The 21677-nt window shown below is 39.1% G+C and overlaps 1 protein-coding gene across 4 annotated transcripts in view; it reads right to left on the minus strand.

Annotated features, from left to right (window-relative positions):
• The window catches only part of LOC143343927 (zwei Ig domain protein zig-8), a 249188-nt gene that overhangs the window by 216203 nt on the left and 11308 nt on the right, over positions 1-21677 (minus strand). For all 4 annotated transcript variants that reach the window (XM_076769335.1, XM_076769334.1, XM_076769333.1 and 1 more), the window contains exon 2: positions 10774-10899. In XM_076769335.1, coding sequence (XP_076625450.1) covers positions 10774-10873 — 100 coding nt within the window. In that variant the 5' untranslated portion in view covers positions 10874-10899. The remainder of the gene's footprint in view (positions 1-10773; positions 10900-21677) is intronic.

Raw genomic sequence — 21677 nt, forward strand, 5'->3', positions numbered from 1 at the left:
GAACGAGCCGAAATTGGAGTCGCCGAAAATTTAAGCGCGACCCCCGCCCCCCTCGAACCATTTTAATTATCCGCGTTTTGCGTCGCGCTCCGACTTATTTCCGTAATTCCCGTCGCCCCCGTGCAATTAAACCGTTCGGAGCCTTCGCCCGGCTCGAGATCCAACGGAATAACGAATTCTATAAAACTTCCGTAAATATCGGGCCGAAGATCCGCATAATCCAGCAAGTTTGCCTCTCGCGAGGTAAATTGTTTCTTCGAGGGGGAGGAGAAAAAAATTGTTTTTATTAGAGGCCACCAGACTATCTCGTCGCGACATAGAAACAGGGACGTCGACTTTGCTCGAGATAAATTACCGAGAGACGGATGAAACGAGACAAACGTATTGTACCGTAAATTTTGCATATTTTAGTAATTCGATAAGGAGTCAACTTTGACCCCTTGTCGTACGATGAGTAGTCTGACTCGTCACAAGTTCTTGATGTCAAGTTTCACGATCATATACAGGTTGTTCGGTCACCCCTGGGAAAAATTTTAATAGGGGATTCTAGAGACCAAAATAAGACGAAAATCAAGAATACCAATTTGTTGATGAAGGCTTCGTTAAGAAGTTATTAACGTTTAAAGTTCCATCCATAATGAATTTTTTTCTCGAAAATGCGTAAGATTTCGGGGGTATGTCTATTCACCAAAAATTATTGTAATTGACCCCCACAATCGAAAATAATTTTTCCAAAAGGATTTGAAATTTTTTAATTTTATCGTAAAATTTCACACCTTCTCGAATTTTTTTCTAGAAAGTGAGTAGAATTTCGGGGATATGTCTGTAGACCAAAAATGATTGTAATTGACTCTCGCAACTAAAAATAATTTTTTTAGAACGATTTGAAATTTTTCATTTTCATCGAAAAATTTAGGCACCTACCCCCTGTCGATTTTTCTTAAAAATTTGATTTTAATTTTTAATAATTTTGTTTGATACTCTACAGAAAAGTTGTCTAATACTTTTTTGTAGGTACCCATGGGCTCTACTTCAGAAAAAAGTTCCATTGAAATATATTCACTATTGTAAGAGTTATGGCTGTTTGAAAATTAGACCAGTTTTATGGGGTTTTTTTTATTTTGCGGGATCAAGGACCAATTTTTCGAATATTTTTGCGATTTGTACATATTCTCCACCAAAATACGCGTAGTTTGCTTTTTTAAACATTAAAATCGTCCAATCCGTTCAGAAGTTATGACGTTTTAAAGATTCGCAAGAAAATTCGGGCAGACATTTCTGACCAGAAATTATATTTTCGGTAAGGAATTTTTTTCTCGAAACTGAGTAGGATTTCGAGGGTATGTCTGTTGACCAAAAATGCTTGCAATTGACCCCTGCAACTAAAAATAATTTTTCCAAGACGACTCGAATGTCTTTTTTTTCACCCAAAACTTTCAGCACTTACTCGAATTTTTTTCTCGAAAATGGATAGGATTTCGGAGGTATGTGTATTCACCAAAAATGATTGTAATTGACACCCACAACCGAAAATAATTTTTCTAGAACGATTTGAAATTTTTGAATTTAATTGTTAATAACTTTTTGACGAAGCCTCCATCAACAAATTGGTGTTCTTGATTTTCGTCTTATTTTGGCCTCTAGAATCCTCCATTAAAATTTTTCCCTGGGGTGGCCGAACACCTGTATATTAAAATCAACACATTTTTCCATTCGCGAGGTATTCGTAAAACAAATCTATTCTTCTTTGTGGCGAAATTTAAACCATTTAAATTCAACCATTGACTGGGATAAATATCTAAATGAATTAGCTGTTGACGAATCTGTTGAATTTTTCTATCGCCATTTATACTTTACAATAGATGATTTTGTTCCGTCTTCTTTTCGTTATTCGTTAACCTACCGTGGTTCTCCCGTGAACTTATCTCTTTAATAAAACAAAAGAAGCTTCTACATGAAACCTACAAACGCACTAATTCCTTCGCGGACTATGTATCCTCTAAAATAGAAAAGCTATCAATCTTTTATTGCGATCAAGATTAAGTTTACAGTTTTGCATTCCCTTTTCTAATCTCGTTACTGTATTATTGCCATTATTTTATTCGTAATCCGGCAAGTTTGCCTCTCGCGAGGTAAATTGTTTCTTCGGAGGGAGATGGGAAAAAATTGTTTTTATTACGGGCCGCCAGACTGTCTCCAGAAAATTGTCGAAGCGTTCCAGCGAGAGAACTTCAGGATCGAACCGATATCTGAGAGAAATATAAAGGAAACGTTTTAAGAACCGTGCCGGAATCCGTGTTCGTTTATCGCGAGACAAAGTTACGACGCAAACCGGTGTATCGGGAACATTAAATTATATCTGTGACGGAAGTTTGCCCCGATAAAGCCGTCCCTTAATACGATTCAACGTTTCTTTTGATAAATATAATGACCGAAGAAATTCTGAGGAACGTCTGAAAATTATAAATATTTATATACAAACGGTTCTCAATATGCTTAAGGGGTAGCTTTTTCGCTAAGTATAAAAGCATTCGTGAAATAATTTGGTGGAAATTAATATAAATTCTCTAAACTCAAGCGTTATGAAGTAAAGGATGTACAAAACTTCCAGTACAAATGCAATTATACTATTCTCAGGGCAATTTTGATATTTCCACGACGTAATGTTTACATACTGGTCATAATTAAATTTTTGGATTACACCTCAGCTGCAATTAGACTCAACTTATTGACACTTGAATTTAGGAGAATTGTTGCAGACATGTAATTTTTGTACAACTTGATTAACGGCAATATTCATATTCACAGCTCCCAATTATTGGAGTTCAATTTTTATGCTCCCACAAGGACATTTAGATTTTCACATTTCTCCCTGATGTCGACAGATCCGCTCGATCGTCGTTGTCTGATTGCGAAATTTTATTGTACCACCTTGGTATTTTTTTACAGGCACTATTGCATCACTCAAAAACTGCGTATTTATTTAATATTTCTAAATTAAAATTACTTTTGTAACTTTCCACTACTTTGTACACTAACGGGACTTTATCGAATAAATAAAACTAAAAAGAATCGTTGGGAAAAATGACTTGGACGGGGGTGGAGTGGCAAGTGACAGTATCGAAAAGGTTATGTGTTATTGCCCAGCACAGTCGTGTGTCGTTTCATCGAACCCGTCGATAAGACGCATGGGCCCTGTAGCCTAAATGGCGCGTGCAGGAGGGTGGAATCTTGAAAGCAATAATATTCACATATCGGGTGGGGTCATCGTGCACGAGCGACGGCACTTTTTCGTCGATAATCCTCCTACAACGCTCTCTGCTTGGTACCAGACACGGTCTATCCATCCGCGTGTCTGTAGGGTAGTTTATTATTCATTGGGGTTGCATCCCCAACGCGGATAAACGGCGCATTGTTTATGCATTAGCCTACACCCTGCCTCTGGCCATCTCTCGATTTGGCCGTTGAGTCGATTCCGCCTTTTCTCACATTCGCGCTCATCAAACTTTCCCGGCTAATTGCATCTACGTCCGTCGCATTAACGAGTTACAACGCGTTTAATTTGCGTTTATACAGGACGGTTCGCCAAGATCTGCCACGCAAATTGCTTCGAAAACCGTTCGTTGCGCGAAAAAATATTTGTCTGCGACTTCGAAACATTTTTTTCGATCTCCTTAGAATGAAACCACCCTCCAATAATTTAGGCGACTTTATCATCGGCGGAAATATCGTCTCCATTTTAACACTAGAACTACGGACAATTATAATGTACTTATTTGTACCAAAGAAATTAAAACGATAGATACACGAAGAAATGTATACATTCTCTTATAGAAAATTACAGTAAATTTTCAAAAATCTAGTCGAGTAAATTTTTTACAATTTCTGTTAGGAATTATCAATGAATCGTTTTGACTGATTTGGTAGTTCTAGTATTAAAATCCGATTTTTCTATTCCCCGTTCAGCGAATTAAATAACAAATAGCAGTATAGCGAGAGGAGAATGGAGGAAACAGATAGCAACGACGCATCTACTTTGAAATAATTCGATATCCACAGGGAGGACAGTTAATGATACTTTTTACCAATTCCTGCTAATATACTTCTTGCGACAGAAAGTGTTATTTACGAGGTATTTTGCAAGCGGATAGTGAACGAACCTCGAGCGAAAATTGAACGAAAGAAGTTACGCCCCGGTTTTTCGGTCATCGTTTGAATCAGACTTCCCCGGGTGAGATAAGAACCGAAGCGATTAATCAGGAATTTCTGTCGCGGACAATCGGAGTACGAAATACAGACGGAACAAAAGGGAGCCGGACCGCCTCGTATGAATAAAATAACCATTAATTCGACGCGGCGCCCGGGACGGGAGTGATAAAATTTATAACAGAAGTAGAATTTCGAAACGGAATTCCGTTCCTCCCCGTTTTCGCCGTCCCGAAAACGGGATAAAGTTAACGAGTTTCGCAACTTGAGCTCGCCGGGTGCACTTCAATTTTCGCTTACAAGTGTCGCGACGTCGTCAGAGGCGACACATTTTCATACCGCTCTCGTGATCTCGGTCACGAAAACATGTTCTAAAAAACACTTCAAGTTTATTAGCCCGCGGCGCGTATCACGGCTGCCTCGTAAAATATCAAAGGACATCGATGCGATACAACTGTTTTCCGACTGTCGTTACGAGAATTCACCGAATCGTAGGTACGATAATTAGATTAAAATACCAGGATATAGAGGGATAGTCGTTCCACGTCAAATCGATCACTTTCAGCGCCCTGGGGGTCGGGGATTTCAATGAAATTTAAATGAAATCAAAGCCATTCAATTTGTGTTATCGCAAAATAATGAATGTTAAAATGTATTATTATTATTGAATTATACAGCTAAAACAGAATATAAAATAAAATACTAAAATGTAAGACATACATTATTCCTCCGCCATTGGTAAGACTTGTTGGATGCCCCTTTTGAGGTAGGCTAGCGATATATTAAAAAGATCTATTTCATCTGTACGTGTATTGTATAATGCAGAAATACGATTTACGAGGTCATGCATACTGTATTCTGTATTTTAACAATGATAGACAATTTATGTTATTATTTACTAATTTGAACCAAATAGTAATATCGAGGATTATCCTTCGGTTTTTAACACTAGGTTTACGGAACATATCAATTTAACGCATTCAGATTCTAAACCTAACGTTAAAAAACTTACAAATATCATTCGCTAGCAATTTCTGTTCAATTTCATTGAAGTAATGATAGGAATATATACCCTAATTTAAAGGAAAACTGCATTTTAATGTAACTGTCAACACACCGAATTACAATAAAAATATGCACAAAGACGTGTCCGTAAACCCAGTGTTTATGTGGAAGATTAAGGGTTCCTATAAAAGGTTAAGGGTGTTCAGAAGAAGTATCTCCAGCAAAGACGTATAATTATGATTATAAAATCTCATCGGACGTTGTAATTAATATGCACAAAATTTTAAGAATTTATACTGCATTCCTTCAATCATTTTGATATATTTGTGTATCGATGGTGACCATATTATGGAGGCGTACTCTAACGAAGGATGGTCCAAAGTAATATAAAGCAAACGAATAGTGTTAATATTGCGAAATTCTTCGGAGAGGCGAGTCATAGAATTGACAATAATTGATGTGTTTCGAAAGATCTAAGCAGTAAAATGAAATATGAATGAAATTTGATATGTTCGTAAAAAGAGGCATAAACAATAAATTCTTAAAACTTTATCGTCTGAAATGGACCAACAATTGTACTGTTTACCGCAGTAGTTGGACACCTAATCAAATACCTGAAATGGTTCAGTCCTCGACCTTTAACAATTCAGATGTCGATTACGATACGCCCAGAAACAATATGTTTTATACAAGAAGATTTAGATTTTTCAAAGACCGTTTCCAGCTTAAGAAGTTGAAGTTAAACATAGCATGGAAGGTTAAGGGTCCCTATGAAAGGCTTGCTCTTCTCGAAACGTTGTTACGCGTAACTTTTTGTCGAAGCACGGCGGTCGGGAGACAATCTCGCTAGAAAGCGGCTCTTGGCGGAACAATAGTTTCGACCGGTAATCTCGGACGGTGTTTTAATCTGAAAGAACCCCGGGTACGCCCCTGATTGCATTGCATAGTAATCTTAGTTTTTACCGTGTCTCGAGATTGGTGGAGGGGCCGCGTTTTACGCCCGGTACACCATGCACCGGGTGATATTGGGGTCATGCCGTTCTGCGACCCGCATTATACACGCCGTCACGTATAATCCCGACGAAAATAAGGGGACGAAACGAATCCGATGGAAAAGAAATGCCTCGAAGAAATATTTGAAGACAACCTCGTTCGCCGCGTTTTAAAAATCGCCTGTCGTATCGCGGCCCATTCGACTAAAGTCACCACAAGATCGGTGCTGTTCACCAACCCATATCGTAAATTCAACAAATTGTAGTAATTGTCGAGGATAATAACGAGTTATTGCGTTATTGTGTTTGCCAATTCTTCGAGCGTGAAGATTGAAATATTATCGTTTGGTCGAAATCGAACACCACCGTTTTATTCGGATAGCGAACGAGGAATAGAAATGGCGGTCAATGTCTCTCTGTTCGGCGTAGACCTTGGGATCGTATTGGAATTTATTCGATCGACGTGGGTAGACGTACAAGCGTCTCGTTTCTTCTCCCCTATTATGTGAGTGTTTCGGAAATTATTTCGTGCAGGTGGTCGCTACCACGATAAAATCTAAAATAATCACCAGACTCTTCTGTCTCTACATGATCGTGAGAAGAGTACGTAAATGTAATTGAATTTCATTCGAGACTTTTCAACCGTGGTGTACGTTGTGGATTTTTCAATGGCTGTATTACCGTCGAGTTCGGAACAAGCGTTCGAAGACTCTGTGCATAACGAACGACGCGAAATGTGCAGAGACGAAGAAACGAGAGGATTGCAATCTTCAACGCAGTACAGATGAGTAAGCTAAGTGGAATAGGGGCTGTGACGCGTGAAAAGTCAACAGTGTCGAGTGGCAGCGTTGGCAAAACTTCGTATCCTGTTAACAGGATTATTGTAGGACAACCTAGTTCCAAAGTCCCAAAGTAAAATGATCCGTTATTATACGCGATTCCCGCTTGCGCCTTATCGTGTAATTCTCTGTACGCTCGTGTAACGTTTCAAGTAAAATCGAGGCCGCGGGAACAATTAGCGGAATAATTAATTCAATCGTTTTTAAAGCTTCGCCCGAGCAACGCACGATGAACAATTATTTTGGCGAATCGCGCAGGAAAATAATATTTATTACAAATGACTCGAACGAAGCCCACCTATGCGCGAAATTTGATGAAAACGCGAAAGCTGCGTTTACCCGCCGATCATATTTGCCAATTATTCCAGTAATTTGTAAGTGATGTGCATAGTGAATCAAAGCATGCATCATATCGCACGCGATATTAAAAATACCAGAAGCTATCCTTTATGGAGATGGTATTATTATCCACCAGATAGTTACAGAGGGATTTCCAGCGTTCAATTAATAGCTCGAAACGAGAGATTCACGCTCCAGGCGATGCTGTAACGATTTACTTGTACAACGCGTTGAAAACTTATTCGTCAAATGTATATTAAATTTTTAATTCGTAATGTCAATTATTGTAATAGTTCTAAGAGTCGAGGGAGCTTAAAAAAGGAGTGTCGAATACGTAGGTATATAGCTGTTTAGCGGACTGCTTATTTCCAGGCTTTGAAGAAATCGTGAGAGCCGCGAATGGCCCGGTTATTGGATTTTTTCTCGAACGTAATCAAGTAGTAAGTGGTGCTCCAAGAACTAGACAACACGAGGACCGAACAGAAACTCGATGTTAGGTATGAAAAGCAACGAGAGGAACTGTCTAGACTGCCCGCCGTAGTCCGTCCATCGATATATCGGTTTTCAATAAAACGGAAGCTCGAAACACGACGCAGAATTTCGTCCATTAAGCCCGATGACGAATATGGAATTAAATTTATCGCGTTCTCCTTTTCGCCGCGGACCGTCCCCGGAAGCTCTTTCGCGTCTTGTTTCGACCGTAGTTATAACGTTTCTGCTCCCGCGGAATATTACCCGATAAATTACTCCCACTTCGCGAGGTAATAACATTTTTCCGCGCAAAGACCCGTCGCGTGTGATATAACTCTCAATCACGTAGCCTCCATGTATCATGCGCGCGACTCGCATTACGCTTGTCGTATTTCCTCCTCGCGAGCCAAAGACGAATCCAACGAAACGTCCAAATGACAAGAAAAATCGTCGATTTGTTAAACGGAAACGATTCGCGAAGGGAAAATTGTTCGATTCGTAGCCACGGAAAATAGAAAACGGTCTCGTCGCAATTTGCCAGAATTTATTTCTATCGTTTCCAGTGCCATAAATTTCAATTGTAAAACACAAAACACGTATTTAATACTTCGCGAGCGTGCCTCTAGCATCGATCGTAATCGATTTGTTAAAATAGGAATTCTTGAATTCGTTGATTAATTTCATCAATTCGAGTAAAAAATGATTTATCAAATATTTTCTGGCCGGATGCGATGAAAATAAAATTCTGCGACGCGGATATACGCTCGATCACGGTCAATTAAAGCATATTTAATCGTAATCTATCGAATGCGTTCGAACAAAAGCCGTTTAAAATCTTCTGCGAAGGAACGAAATTTGCCGCCATTGTCTGGTTTATTCGACGCGCGTGTGGAAATCGACGAGAATAAGGGAGCAGCATTCAGGACGATCGTCTTATAATTCCGTTGATTATACACAAGTTCGTGCTTGTTCGTTGTATAATCGACGCGTGGCCAATGAAGCCACTTCGAGCACCTACAATAGTTGGAGCAACGTCAATTGGCCACTCAAGGACACTTTGGACCCTCCCACCATGGATCGCGCCAGACGCGTCTACTACTGTCACGTGATCCTCGTTTGCATAGAGCTATTCAATGCAAGCCGAGGGACTTTCTACCACTTTGTCCCCGTCAGCCTGGTACAAGAACGTTGCCTGATGACACGTTGTGTATTCATGACCAATACAAACACGATACAGCACGCAAAGAGGGACGAAGCTGCGTGAGGCGCTCCATCCGTGGACACCACTGACCCAAAGCCAAACACATACCAAAGACAGAGTGGCTGGAGGAGATAAACAAATACTATAGTGGATATTTGGAGCCCCTCGAGCGGTCTAAACATATCCGATCGTACTAAAATTTTGATCGAATAAATTTAATACGCCTATACATTTATAGTGACAGTTGTTTGGAAACCTCAGACCCATCATATAATTTCGACCAAATTATTGAATACGAGTTTTTTTCATTAATCCCTTGACGTACGATTTTATTTCAAATAATTTGTCGAACGTATACTATTTAATTTTGTTCAAATTTGTTCGTTCACGGAAGTTTCTTTCTCAACTAAGAATCTTCTCGCTAATAATTATTTTCAAATTTCTAGAGAAGCATTTTTTATATATTTAATCTAAGTCATGTTGTCTTCCTGAAATGTATGGTCTTTTTTTTATCGATAAATGTATATAGATAATCTAAATCTAGATTTATATCCTAATTGTATTGCGCATTTATATGCGTTGCTAATAATAAAAAAAAAGACTTTATGACGCGTGAGTAGCCTCATGATTGTGAAACTTGACATCAAGAATTTATATCGGGTCAGACTCGTCATTGTGCGGCAAGGGGTTAACCGTTTTAAAAACTTGAAACCGATATTTCAACTGTTTTCGAGCCCTGTAATTACCTGGTATTGAACGCCGATAAAAAAAGACAATTACGAACGTATTTCGCTCGCGAGAAAGGGAAGGATAAATTTAACGATACGGCGGACGTTTTGTAGGATGAGTCGGATGACAGATGTCAAACTGAGTGTCGTATAATTACGTTGTTACAATGGGTGTACATTACTCTTCAGTCTTCTTGACGACCACATTCGCCAACAGCCTCCCCCGTTCCACGCGAACTGCTTGTACAGATTTCATTACCGCTTCTACCGCGGCTTCATAATTACGAAGAGGATGGGTAGTCGTTAATTGCACAGAAAGCCGGCACAATTCGCTTCCGTCGGTATCTAACAACGGCCGTTGGAACGATACGAAGCTTGGAGGTTCTCGCGAACACCGTGCCCCGAGCCAGCTACGATAAAATATGGATCTCGACGAATCTGCGGCCGATACCCGACCGCGTCGTACGTTCAAAGCGATATAATTCGATGTGAAAACCTCGACGACCGTGGGAAATTCGAGAACGGGTTCGACGCCGATACCAAACGCGGAAACTGATAGAAATTCCATGTAATCTAGAATTTTTACGACAGGCTCGTGGAAACTTCCAACCCTCCTAGAGCTTCCTCGTTATATTTTGACCCAAATGTCTCTGTCAGCGAGTAATAGTTTCATTAACGGGGACGTTGATCGCGCAGGCACATGATCGGTTTCAAGAGAAGCCGTCATTATCTGGTGGACGTTCTAATCGTATCGCGACGCGGTAATTGCTCTACAGGTTATTCCACGCAACTAGGACCGGCTGTATCTTCCAAACTGTTGGGCGCGGATAAAAGTAAAACCGAATGGTATCGAATATGTGAGGTGACAGAGCTCGAATTAAACTGTCGATATTTTTAATTGGTTATGATATACGGTAATTTTCTCTGTTGTGAGAAAATAGTTACGAAACGATGCGGATTAAATACGATTAAGCAGTCGAAAAATGACTCACCAAAGCTTTTCACCGTGGGCGAGATGGAGGGTTGCGCGCACAGGACGTGCGAGCCTCCTAGGAGCGTCAAAACGAGTCGAAAAAACTTCATAGTGATCATCGTTGCGTCGCTATTCCATGGAACTCCTGAAACAAACAACCATAAACACTGTGAGAATTGAACCCGTGCACTTGAAAAATTATAGATACAATCGATCACGGAAATGTTGGCTAGCAATTAGGCAAACTGTCTCTATTCGAATTTAAATTCATTTTCAAAGTGGAACAATTATAAATTAGCTCCATTCGCAGGATGTCTCGTAAAATTAAACACTAAATCTACCGACACTTCATGTATAGCCATTCATACCAAGCATAGTAATTACGCAAACATCCTCTATATAAATTTAAATTCATTTTCAATTGAATAAACAATTTATAATCCAATTTTATCGCACACCGGTCGTATGATCAATAGAAATTGTTGAAACTTCTTTAGGTATATAGTGTCAAAGTAAATATCAAAATAAACATAGAAGACAGGATAAATAATAACAGTTGACATAGTCATCGGATAGAGGATAAAATGCCCTTTAAAATGAGCGTTCGAACAAGTCGATAGTGTTATTAGTTCCGGAGATATAGCTATTTTTGTCTTAAGTCGATGCGGTGGCCAGTTACGGAAGCGCGAGTTCAATGACCGTACGCGCGCGTAAGTAGTAAACAGTGTGTAGTATATTCTTGGAAATACTACGCCGAAACTAGGTCACGGCAGTCACGTTCGTGAGGTAGGTCAGCACGATGCACGTGCGACAAAAAAGTCCGACGCGTCAAACGGAGACAGAGATACTCCAATTAAAAAAATTACCTTTTACATAAATTACGATATCTCGAAAATGGAAAGTCGGATCGACAAAAACCAAAACCCATTTTAAAGGGGAGGCTTTGCCGCTTCTAGCAATAGCTCAATAATTAATAAAACACTAATAGTTTCGGAACTGTACGCGTCTAAAGTTTTAATATTTTTAATAAGCGTTAACAGGCTATTGTATTGAGAGATAGTGGAAATTAAAAAATTATCTTTTACATAAATTATGATATCTAAAAAACAAAAAGTCGGATCAACGTCATCCATAAACCATTTCAAAGAGGAAGTATTGTCACTGCCAATGATGGCTCAGTTATGTATAAAACACTAATAGTTTCAGAACTGCATGTGTGTAAAGTTTTAGTATTTTTTGTTGTACCTGCCTCTATTACTGGTTGACCATGCGCTGCTCCCATCCAGATAACAATATTTGCCTATGTGCCCTATTTTCCCAAACACATAACATCCTGTGAGTCCTTTGTAATTGGTACGCTTTGTCATCCTGTATGCCTTCTTATCCCTACTATTTCCAGATGTTTGTCCATTCATTTCCCGACTTATCCTGCATTCCTTTTCTTTCAACGTGCTTTGAATTTCTTCTAATTTTAGTGACCTCTGTACTCTAAGCACCATTGTCATTTTCTCATATCTTATATGCATGCTTCTTACCAGGTGGTATTTCACCTCCCTATCATTAATGGGATACCCTAAGCTGGCACTTCTTCACACTATGTTCTTAACCCTTGCTATGTAATCCTTTACGGATTCTTCATTATTAATTTTTATATTTTTTAATTCCAAACCTATATTTATGCGTATATGCTCTATGGTGCTTTCTGTATGCATGTATTCTCTTTAACTTCCTTGCTGATTCCTCTGTTAGAAATAACCCTATCTGTCCCTCATATAAAGTCATTATAATTATCCCATACGCCTCGTCGTTGTTGGTTTGCCACGTGGCTCTTCGTTTTCCAACGACGGATTCAGAGTTTTCATCATCTGGCGGTTCCTCACTTTCAATTATTTCCCGAAATAATTCACGGGCTTTTAGCACAGATTTTATTACGCGATAATTCTTTCCATTTAACAATTCAGTTTTAGTGGGCGATAAACCCGTTCCATCAGCCATGGTTACAATCTCTTTGTTCTTCGCTCGCCACGTGTCTTTTCTAACCTCTCTACAACACTTTTCACTTTTAACTATTTATACTCAAACCGAACCACGCTCTGCTACCAATTATTGTATAGGATTAGGAATATAAATTCAACCACCATTGTAAATTAAAACAAACGTTCCCGCTCGTAGTTAACCGCCGTGCAGCCACTCTTGCCAATATATAATGGCTGCCAACTTCTATCTCTAACATTCCACCGTGCAGTCACTCTTGCCAACATATAATGGCTGCCAACTTCTATCTCCAACATTTTTAATACGCGTGTTAAACTGTTTTAAGTTAGTGGAAACTGAAGATTCTCTCCTTTGCTATATTTTGTTTAGTTTTTTACAAGAAAATATAAATTGTTAAATCAATCAAGTGATCTATCGTGGCGGGCAAGTCAGACTACATAGTTTTCTCAGAAAATAAACAAGAATAGAAGTGAATATTGAAAGATTCATTGTACGTTTACTATAAATAACCATAAAATAACATTGTAAAGTGTAAACGAAACTTTAAAAACGTTCGTTTGACCGGTCGTGGTAGGTGTAGTGTTAACAATCGTGCCTCGGATTTGGATCAACCGTGAGCAACTATGGTAAGTAAAACGAGTAAACGTCAGTATATTGTAAAAATCCAAACTAGGTTAATGACACAAGAAAATAGCAGGCGGAACGCGTAATCCAGCGACCGTGCTCGCGTTTCGAGAACGGGAGAATGTACATTCAGGGTTAATATCCCTTCGGGTGTTGGCTCGAAAACCATAAGTCAAGATCATTCTAGGTAACACTCTGTTCATTTCCTGGCTTCGTTTGGAGACACGGCGCGACGCGAGGACGCTCAGAGCAAACGGGACTCTATCTCCGCAGCTCAGAATCTCTTCCGTCCCTCCAGGGTTAGTCCGCCGAGCAACCGGTGTTCTCGTGGCTCGATTCACGGAGAAGCATTAATATGCTTCAGCCAAGCCCATTCCGTGCTTCGTTACTGTAGTTTCTTAGGCCTGATAAGCCCCCGAGGAGCGACGGTGACGCTCTCGTCGCTGGCAAATCTATTTTAAATTCCCGCGTCGCCGCTTCCACCTTTTGCCAACCCTCGACAGTTCTTCCCGTGCTAGCGCGGCGAGGTGTTTTCACGAGCGTCGATCGCGTAGCATATTAATTTCCGATAAATCAAGCCGCTGCCAGCGCGCCACCCATGCCCCAACCCCCCCGACTTCTTATCAGAGACCCGCAACGCCGAGGCCGCCAGCGATCCGATCGCTGTATCAGAATCTCATTTATCTGGAAAACGGTTTCCACTGCCGCCTTATTTTCCTTGCGTTTCTCCTCGGAGAACGAGGAAGATCGTCTCGAAGGAAGATCGGCTTTCGGGAAACCCCGTCGGTCGGTTCGACTATCGCGTTTGAATTCAGCAACGCAAGCGTTTGCTTCTCCCACGAGGGTTCCTTCCTTTCTTCGGAACACGCGCGTCGATGAACGCTTTCGTTCCTTTTCTGTCCCGCGCCGCTGGTTTCATTTAATGAAGGTCCGTCGCCAGGCGAGTGGAACGGGTCCTCTGTAGCCGATTCGAACCGATTCGAATCAGCAAAAGTTCCGTCCCGAGACGGCAAACAGAATTTTTCACGATCCCGGAATCGATCATAGACGCAACGTTGTTGCAAGGTGAAACGACCCGATTCGGAACGCCGGGGATTGATTATTATTTCTAATAGTCGTTACTTTTCTTTATACAGGGTGTTCGGCCACCCCTGGGAGAAATTTTAATGGAAGATTCTAAAGGCCAAAATAAGACGAAAATCAAGAATATCAATTTCGTGACTGAGCCTTCATTAAAAAGTTATTAACAAATTAAGTTAAAAAATTTCAAATAGTTTTGGAAAAATTATTTTTGATTGCAGGGGACAATTATAAGCATTTTTGGTGAATAGACATATCCCTGAAATCCTACCCACTTTCGAGAAAAAAATTCGGATAGGTGCTGAAATTTGTTGGCAAAAAAAAATTTTTCAAATCGTTCTAAAAAAATTATTTTCAATTTCAAGGGTCGATTATAATCATTTTTTATGAGTATATATACCCCCGAAATCCTACCCAATTTCGAGAAAAAAATTCGTGAAGGTGTGAAATTTTTCGACAAAATTAAAAAATTTCAAATTGTTCTAAAAAAATTATTTTTGATTGCATGGATTAATTATAACCATTTTTGGTCAATAGACATACCCTCGAAATCCGAACCATTTTCGAGAAAAAAATTCCTTACCGAAAATATAATTTCAGGCCAGAAATGCATCCCTGAAATTTCATGCGAATCTTTAAAACATCATAACTTCTGAACGAATTGGACGATTTTAATGTTCAAAAAGGCAAACGACGCGTATTTTAGTGTGGAATATGTAGCAATTATAAAAATATTCGAAAAGTTGTTCCTTGACCTCGTAATGTCAGAAAAACCCCATAAAAATGCTCCAATTTCCAAACAGCCATAACTCCTACAATTGTGAATATATTTCAATGAAACTTTTTACTGAAGTAGTGCTCATAAGTACCTACAAAAAAGTATTAGACAACTTTTCTGTAGGGCGTCAAACAAAATTATTAAAAATGAAAAACGAATTTTTAAGGAAAATCGACAGGGGGTAGGTGCCTAAATTTTTCGGTGAAATTGAAATGTTTCAAATCGTTCTGGAAAAATTATTTTCGGTTGCGGGGATCAACTATAATCATTTTTGGTAAATAGACATACCTCCGAAATCCTATCCACTTTTGAGAAAAAAATTCAGTACGGGCGGAACTTTAGACGTTAATAAATTCTTAACGTAGCCACCATCAACAAATTGATATTCTTGATTTTCGTCTTATTTTGGCCCCTATAATCTCCCATTAAAATTTTTCGCAAGGGTGGCCGAACACCCTGTATGTTCATTTCACGGCTCGCAAACAAAGAAAAGAAGAGACCTCGGCTTAATAAAGTAGTATTTCCTTAGTGCTTCTTCTTTCTCTTAATCTTTAGTCTCATCCTTTTGAATGCAATATTGATCGTTAATTAGCACTTTTAAACGTATTGTTAGTGAAAATTTGTAATATAAATGCAAGACTGGGGTCGACTGTAACGTTACTATTAGAGCAGAATATGAAGAAAAACAAAGTGTAAAAAGAAACAGATATAATTCGAATTTGAAAGAAAAGGTGCTAAAAATACATTTTCCATTTATTACTAATAATTCGAGTATTACTTGCAACAAATTAACCGTGAGCGAATACTGTCAGACAATTAGGTAACATTTTCACGCAACAATTTTTATTTCAAGTGTAATACTTTTTGAATTACTGTATTCCAAAATCAAAGTGTTACTATTGACCCCGGTCTTCTCTACTAAAAATGCAAGTTCGTTCGTAGACCGAGGAAATCCCATTTCGTCGGACAGGTTTCCATCGACGCGGAAGAGACTGGTAGGAAGTGGTCGTGGAAAAGCTTCGTTAATGCTCGAACGCGATCAAAGGAATCGCTGAAACCGATCGGGGTCATAAATCATGACCAACGGGAACTGGGGAGAATAAATGTCCTGTCTGACTGGTGGTTGAAAGACTCTGCGGCGGGGACAATATACGATTAACTTCTGTGACGTATCGACTGGCAATAGGGACGCGTGAGAATAAATCTCTTGTCATTCACAAGCTTTTAGTTCGCAGGAACCGTATCGCTTCATGCTCGGCCAGCTACCCGAGATAAATCCGCGGCTCACGACACGAATCGACTAAACCGTTTAATCGTGTAACCAACTATCGCGCGAACCCCAAAGTCCGCCAAGAATTTTTTTTTTACGTCCCTCGAAACCGGAAGTGGCGAAACCGCGTTCCACGGGACGACCGGCCGGACCGTACCTTAGCAAACCGCTTTGTTATCGGTTTAAGTTTCCGACGCCTTCGGAACTTCACAAACTTCATCCGACAGTTGGAAAAGAATTCTATCCTATTTCGATGGTAATGTTTATCGATCTTCATTTGCAACTTTCTCTGGACGAATAGTCGGAGCGTCCTGAAACCGGATTCCTCTCGCTAGAGATCTTTCGTCGGGTTCGTTGCAGAGTTCCCGAGTTTTCGAAGCCGATTATCGAACTCAAAAACCGTGCAAATGCAACTTTAAATTATATTTGAGAGAAACCTCTGGAGGAAAAACTTGCAATGGCTGAAGGCCTTGTCTCTAGTATGCGTGTTGTTCAAGGGTAGCGTAGAAGGAACTAGCCTATTTTTCAACGTCCTTTGTACGGTGCATGAATTGCCGTTGAGTACGGTTCTTTCTTAGTTAGCTGCCATTTCCCGGCAGTGCCTAGGTCCCTGAGAAACATCTACAAAACAGAATTGTGCTAGCGACATTGTTCAACAGCAAAAACCCAACTACGTGTCTCTAAAGGCGAATCCTGACATCTGTTGCTCATGTGCGTCCCAGGTTTTAATATTCAAACCTTGTCAATATATTCTATTCCACTAAATAAGAGAAAAATGTTTATAAACATAGGTCATTTAAAGCTTTATTGAAAAGTTATAACACAAACAAGTGAAATAGTACTGCGAGCATTGGCTCGAATAGAACAGCAATATATGCATTTCGTGAGTTTATGTAAGCTGTTTTCTACTTGAGGTCGCCAAAGATTTTGAAAACAATTTTCACCAATAATAGCTATTAGTAAGTTGGACTTCATATCAAATTTGATCGCTCGTCTAAAACGGTGGACATTTTTAAATGGAGTATTAATTAATTCTGGAAGCGACGATATTATAACTTTTTAATAAAGCTTTAAATGACCTACGTTTATAATCATTTGTTTCTTATTTAGTGCCACAAAACCTGGGGACACCCTGTAGAATATTAAAGCCGTATAGAATTAGTTGTACGTATTCAACGTCTCAAATAAAGTGGTATATTTTATGTGAAATACCGAACAAAGACAGCGTGGTTCCAGTAATCCCCAGAACTAGAAAAGTCTCTGGAAATGCACGGGACGCGAATCGCGACGCAGAAATCGTTCGCGAGCCCCGTCGAAGTATTCTTCGAGGATATTCTTGCGTGGTCGTTCGAACGAGAATCTATTTCGCCCGAAAGCCAAACCGCTCTTTGCGCGAACAAGAAACGACACCCGGTATCGGACGAACCGCGGGCGAGCATAACGCGACCGCGCTCCAGAAGACAATGCGCTCTGAAACAAGTAAGCATGATAGCGGGGGTGGAACGCGATTGTACGTTCACCGGGCGCGGTGTGCCACTGTAAATTCGAGCAACCGTGAATAGGGGATGACTAGGTTCTTCGAAGCATGCATTTTTGTAAAATATTCATGCGCGCGCCTGTCGCTGCCGAGTCAGAAACCGTAACCGCCCTTGTATCGCGGCTTTCGAGCAGAGAGCACGAGCTAGGACTGCTTCCCTCGGTGGCACCTCCACCGACGCGACTGCCACCCTCCACCCTTTCTACGAATCAGACGCCAGAAATCCCAAAGACAAATAGGCCGAAATTACGCTAATCTTCTTTGCAGATAGATAAAAAAAGAGCTTTTCGATACGCGAGACGAGGTTGAAACGTTTTTCCCCGGTAATTTGACACGGTACTACAGATTAATGCAAATTGCTGGTTTAATGGGGAACGATCGACGCTATTATCGAGGTAGATCCGATATATAGATATACAGGGTGTTCGGCCAACCCTGGGAAAAATTTTAATAAAGGATTCTAGAGGCCAAAATAAGAAGAAAATCAAGAATACCAATATGTTGATGGAGACTTCGTTAAAAAGTTATTAACAATTAAATTCAAAACTTTCAAATCGTTCTGGAAAAATTATTTTCGGTTGCGGGGGTCAATTACAATTACTTTTGGTCAATACACATACTTCCAAAATCCTATCCACTTTCGAGAAAAAAATTCGAGTAAGTGCTGAAAGTTTTGGGTGAAAAAAAAGACTTTCGAATCGTCTTGGAAAAATTATTTTTAGTTGCAGGGGTCAATTGCAAGCATTTTTGGTCAACAGACATACCCTCGAAATCTTACTCAGTTTCGAGAAAAAAATTCATTACCTAAAATTTCATGTCTGATCATAGCGTTGATATGTTTCACTGAAATTTCATGCGTATCTTTAAAGCATCATAACTTCTGAACGGATTGGACGATTTTAATGTTTAAAAAAGCAAACTACGCGTATTTTGGTGGAGAATATGTAGAGATTCCAAAAATATTGGAAAAGTTGTTCCTTGACATCGTAAAGTGAGAAAAACCCCATAAAAATGGTCCAATTTTCAAACAGCCATAACTCCTACAATTGTGAATATATTTCAATGAAACTTTTTTCTGAAGTAGAGCTCATAGGTACCTACAAAAAAGTATTAGACAACTTTTCTGTAGAGCATCAAACAAAATTATTAAAAACGAAAAAGGAATTTTTAAGTAAAATCGACAAGGAGTAGGTGCTTAAATTTTTCGACGAAAAAAAAATTTTTAGTTAATTCTAAAAAAATTATTTTCGGTTGCGGGGGTCAATTACAATCATTTTTGGTGAATAGACCTTCATCAACAAATTGGTATTCTTGATTTTCGTCTTATTTTGGCTTCTAGAATCCTCCATTAAAATTTTTCCCAGGGGTGGCCGAACACCCTGTATAGATATATAGATCTGCTGAATGTGGACCCAGCCAATTTACGAAAGCGAAGTTTGTTACTGTCGATACCAATTAATTTAATTTTATGAAAAGAAATGCAATAAACATATATATGACATATGCAGTATGTTTCGACATATGTTTTGATACAAAATATGCAAAATAAAAAATATATTTTTAAGAACCTCTAGTGATGAAACAAACTTCTATTTAGATTTCACTCTATCATCTATTTCCTAGAAACATATGCATTTGCATAAAGATCTACAGTCTATCTATTATACCAGAGTATTACGAAAATGTAGTATTAAGTATGTCTAAACGTATTGAAGCAATTATCAAGGTTACAGGTTTGGTATACTTTATTAAGTGTACCAAAATCTGAAATGTTTACTAAAAATTAGTTGCGGTGCAAAACACGAAAAAAAATTGTACGAAGCGAAATAATAATGATACCACAAATATTAAATTTGTTTTGAGATACCAAAATATTGTAGATAATACTAAGTATTTTGTTTCTTTCATATTCTACATGCAAATATTCAATGAAAAATTATTTTGTTTAAAATATCGTATGTGTGTTCAGTTTTGCTCCTCACTATAACTATTCCTGAATTTTCAAAATTATCTTTTGCAAGGATGTCAGGGATGATTTCAGGCGTGTGGTCAGATTCAATGATTCCGGACACTTTAAACGTAACTAAATAAATTATATTATTTAATATTACGATAAACTATTTGACACAAAGCACATAAAAGACATAGGCGACTTCCCTCGACCAAAGTTCGATATAGAGTGCCTTTCTATTGTCCAAGTTGGACATCGATACCCATTTCATCTTAGCTTAAACACTTCCATCATCAACACCAACGATAACGTTGTTTACATCTCATATAATTTCTTACACTTTTTCAATTTTCACCGACGAATATCAAAATTTCGAATTTTTCTCACGATTTATTATTAAGTCCCTCAGTCTTTTGAGTTCTTCGAAGCCCTTTGAGTGAGCGTAGTATCGGTGCGTATCATTCTTCCGCGGCGAAATTACGCTGTCTAGTTTCTTTGCTCACTCGTCCTATACCGACAACGTAAACCGCCTCGAGGCCGGGGTTACGCTGAAATATTGCATGCGTGCGAGCGTGCAAACACGCGGGTCTCGTCGTGCAAGAGCTGAAAATCAACGTGACTTCTGCTTTGCATCTGTGCGTCATGCGATTGCATACCCAACGCGTTCGAAAGTAGACGTCGCGAATAACCGTGATTTTCGCGTAAATTCACCGGTCTCGATCGTTCTGTCGGTATTTATTAACTCGAACGCGATAGGTGCTGACCCAAAAACCGAACAGCTAGTCGGCTTGCGCGCTTTCTTTGAAGTTACGGTTCCTTTGAAGTTATGTAGGCTTTAGTAACACGCCTTTCGCGAAGTTTTCTCGTTTTACTTGCTCTTATACACGCGTGTAAAGTACTGTTCAAATACCCTTACTCGTTAAGTAATAAATCGAGATTAGCCAGCGAGTATCGGCGTGCAAAGGCAGTAATATCCATTGACGAAAGTACAGCAAAACTAATAGGGATTCTATTCACAAAATTATAAAACGATAATTAAACTTTTTCGGAGAAATAGAACAAACCCCGAATCGTATTATTAAATGCTTCGTGTTCAATCTAATTTTCAATTAAAAATTTCTATGGTATGTATCCGCATAATCCTCGCATGCAACAATGTTGTCTAATTAAAACGTTCGTTGGAGCCGTGGATTAACGATCAAAGAATGAATTGACAATTTCGTATTAATATATAAAAACACCGAATCTCCCGTACGAATGACTAACGATTTATCCGTTCTATTATTTCGTTCGAAGTTAATTATGCGTACAGAGGTACTCGCTTCGACGATAAATTGTATTCTGTGTTACACAATTAATCAAAGATTTATTCCTATCATACGTGTGTCCAATATTGTCAGAACGTTGAATGATAGAAGTACAACCTCTAACAAAAAGTTTTTGATGTGTCTTTCGATGATAAACTAAAGTTTGCGTCGTTTCGTTGCTATTTGCTTTAAATTCAATCGCTTTTAGTTTCCTGTCAGTAATAATTACTAGTAATAATAACTCAGAAGTATGAATATTCTTTATGAATTTCATTATATTATCCGATCGAAAACCTTTTTCCAGAGGCTGTAGCCTACCGGAAGCGAATAGAGCTAAAGCTTTGTTTTGGAGAAACTTGGGTGGTAACGATCCTATCTTTT

Source organism: Colletes latitarsis, chromosome 7 (genome assembly GCF_051014445.1).
Source record: "Colletes latitarsis isolate SP2378_abdomen chromosome 7, iyColLati1, whole genome shotgun sequence".
NCBI lineage: Eukaryota > Metazoa > Arthropoda > Insecta > Hymenoptera > Colletidae > Colletes > Colletes latitarsis.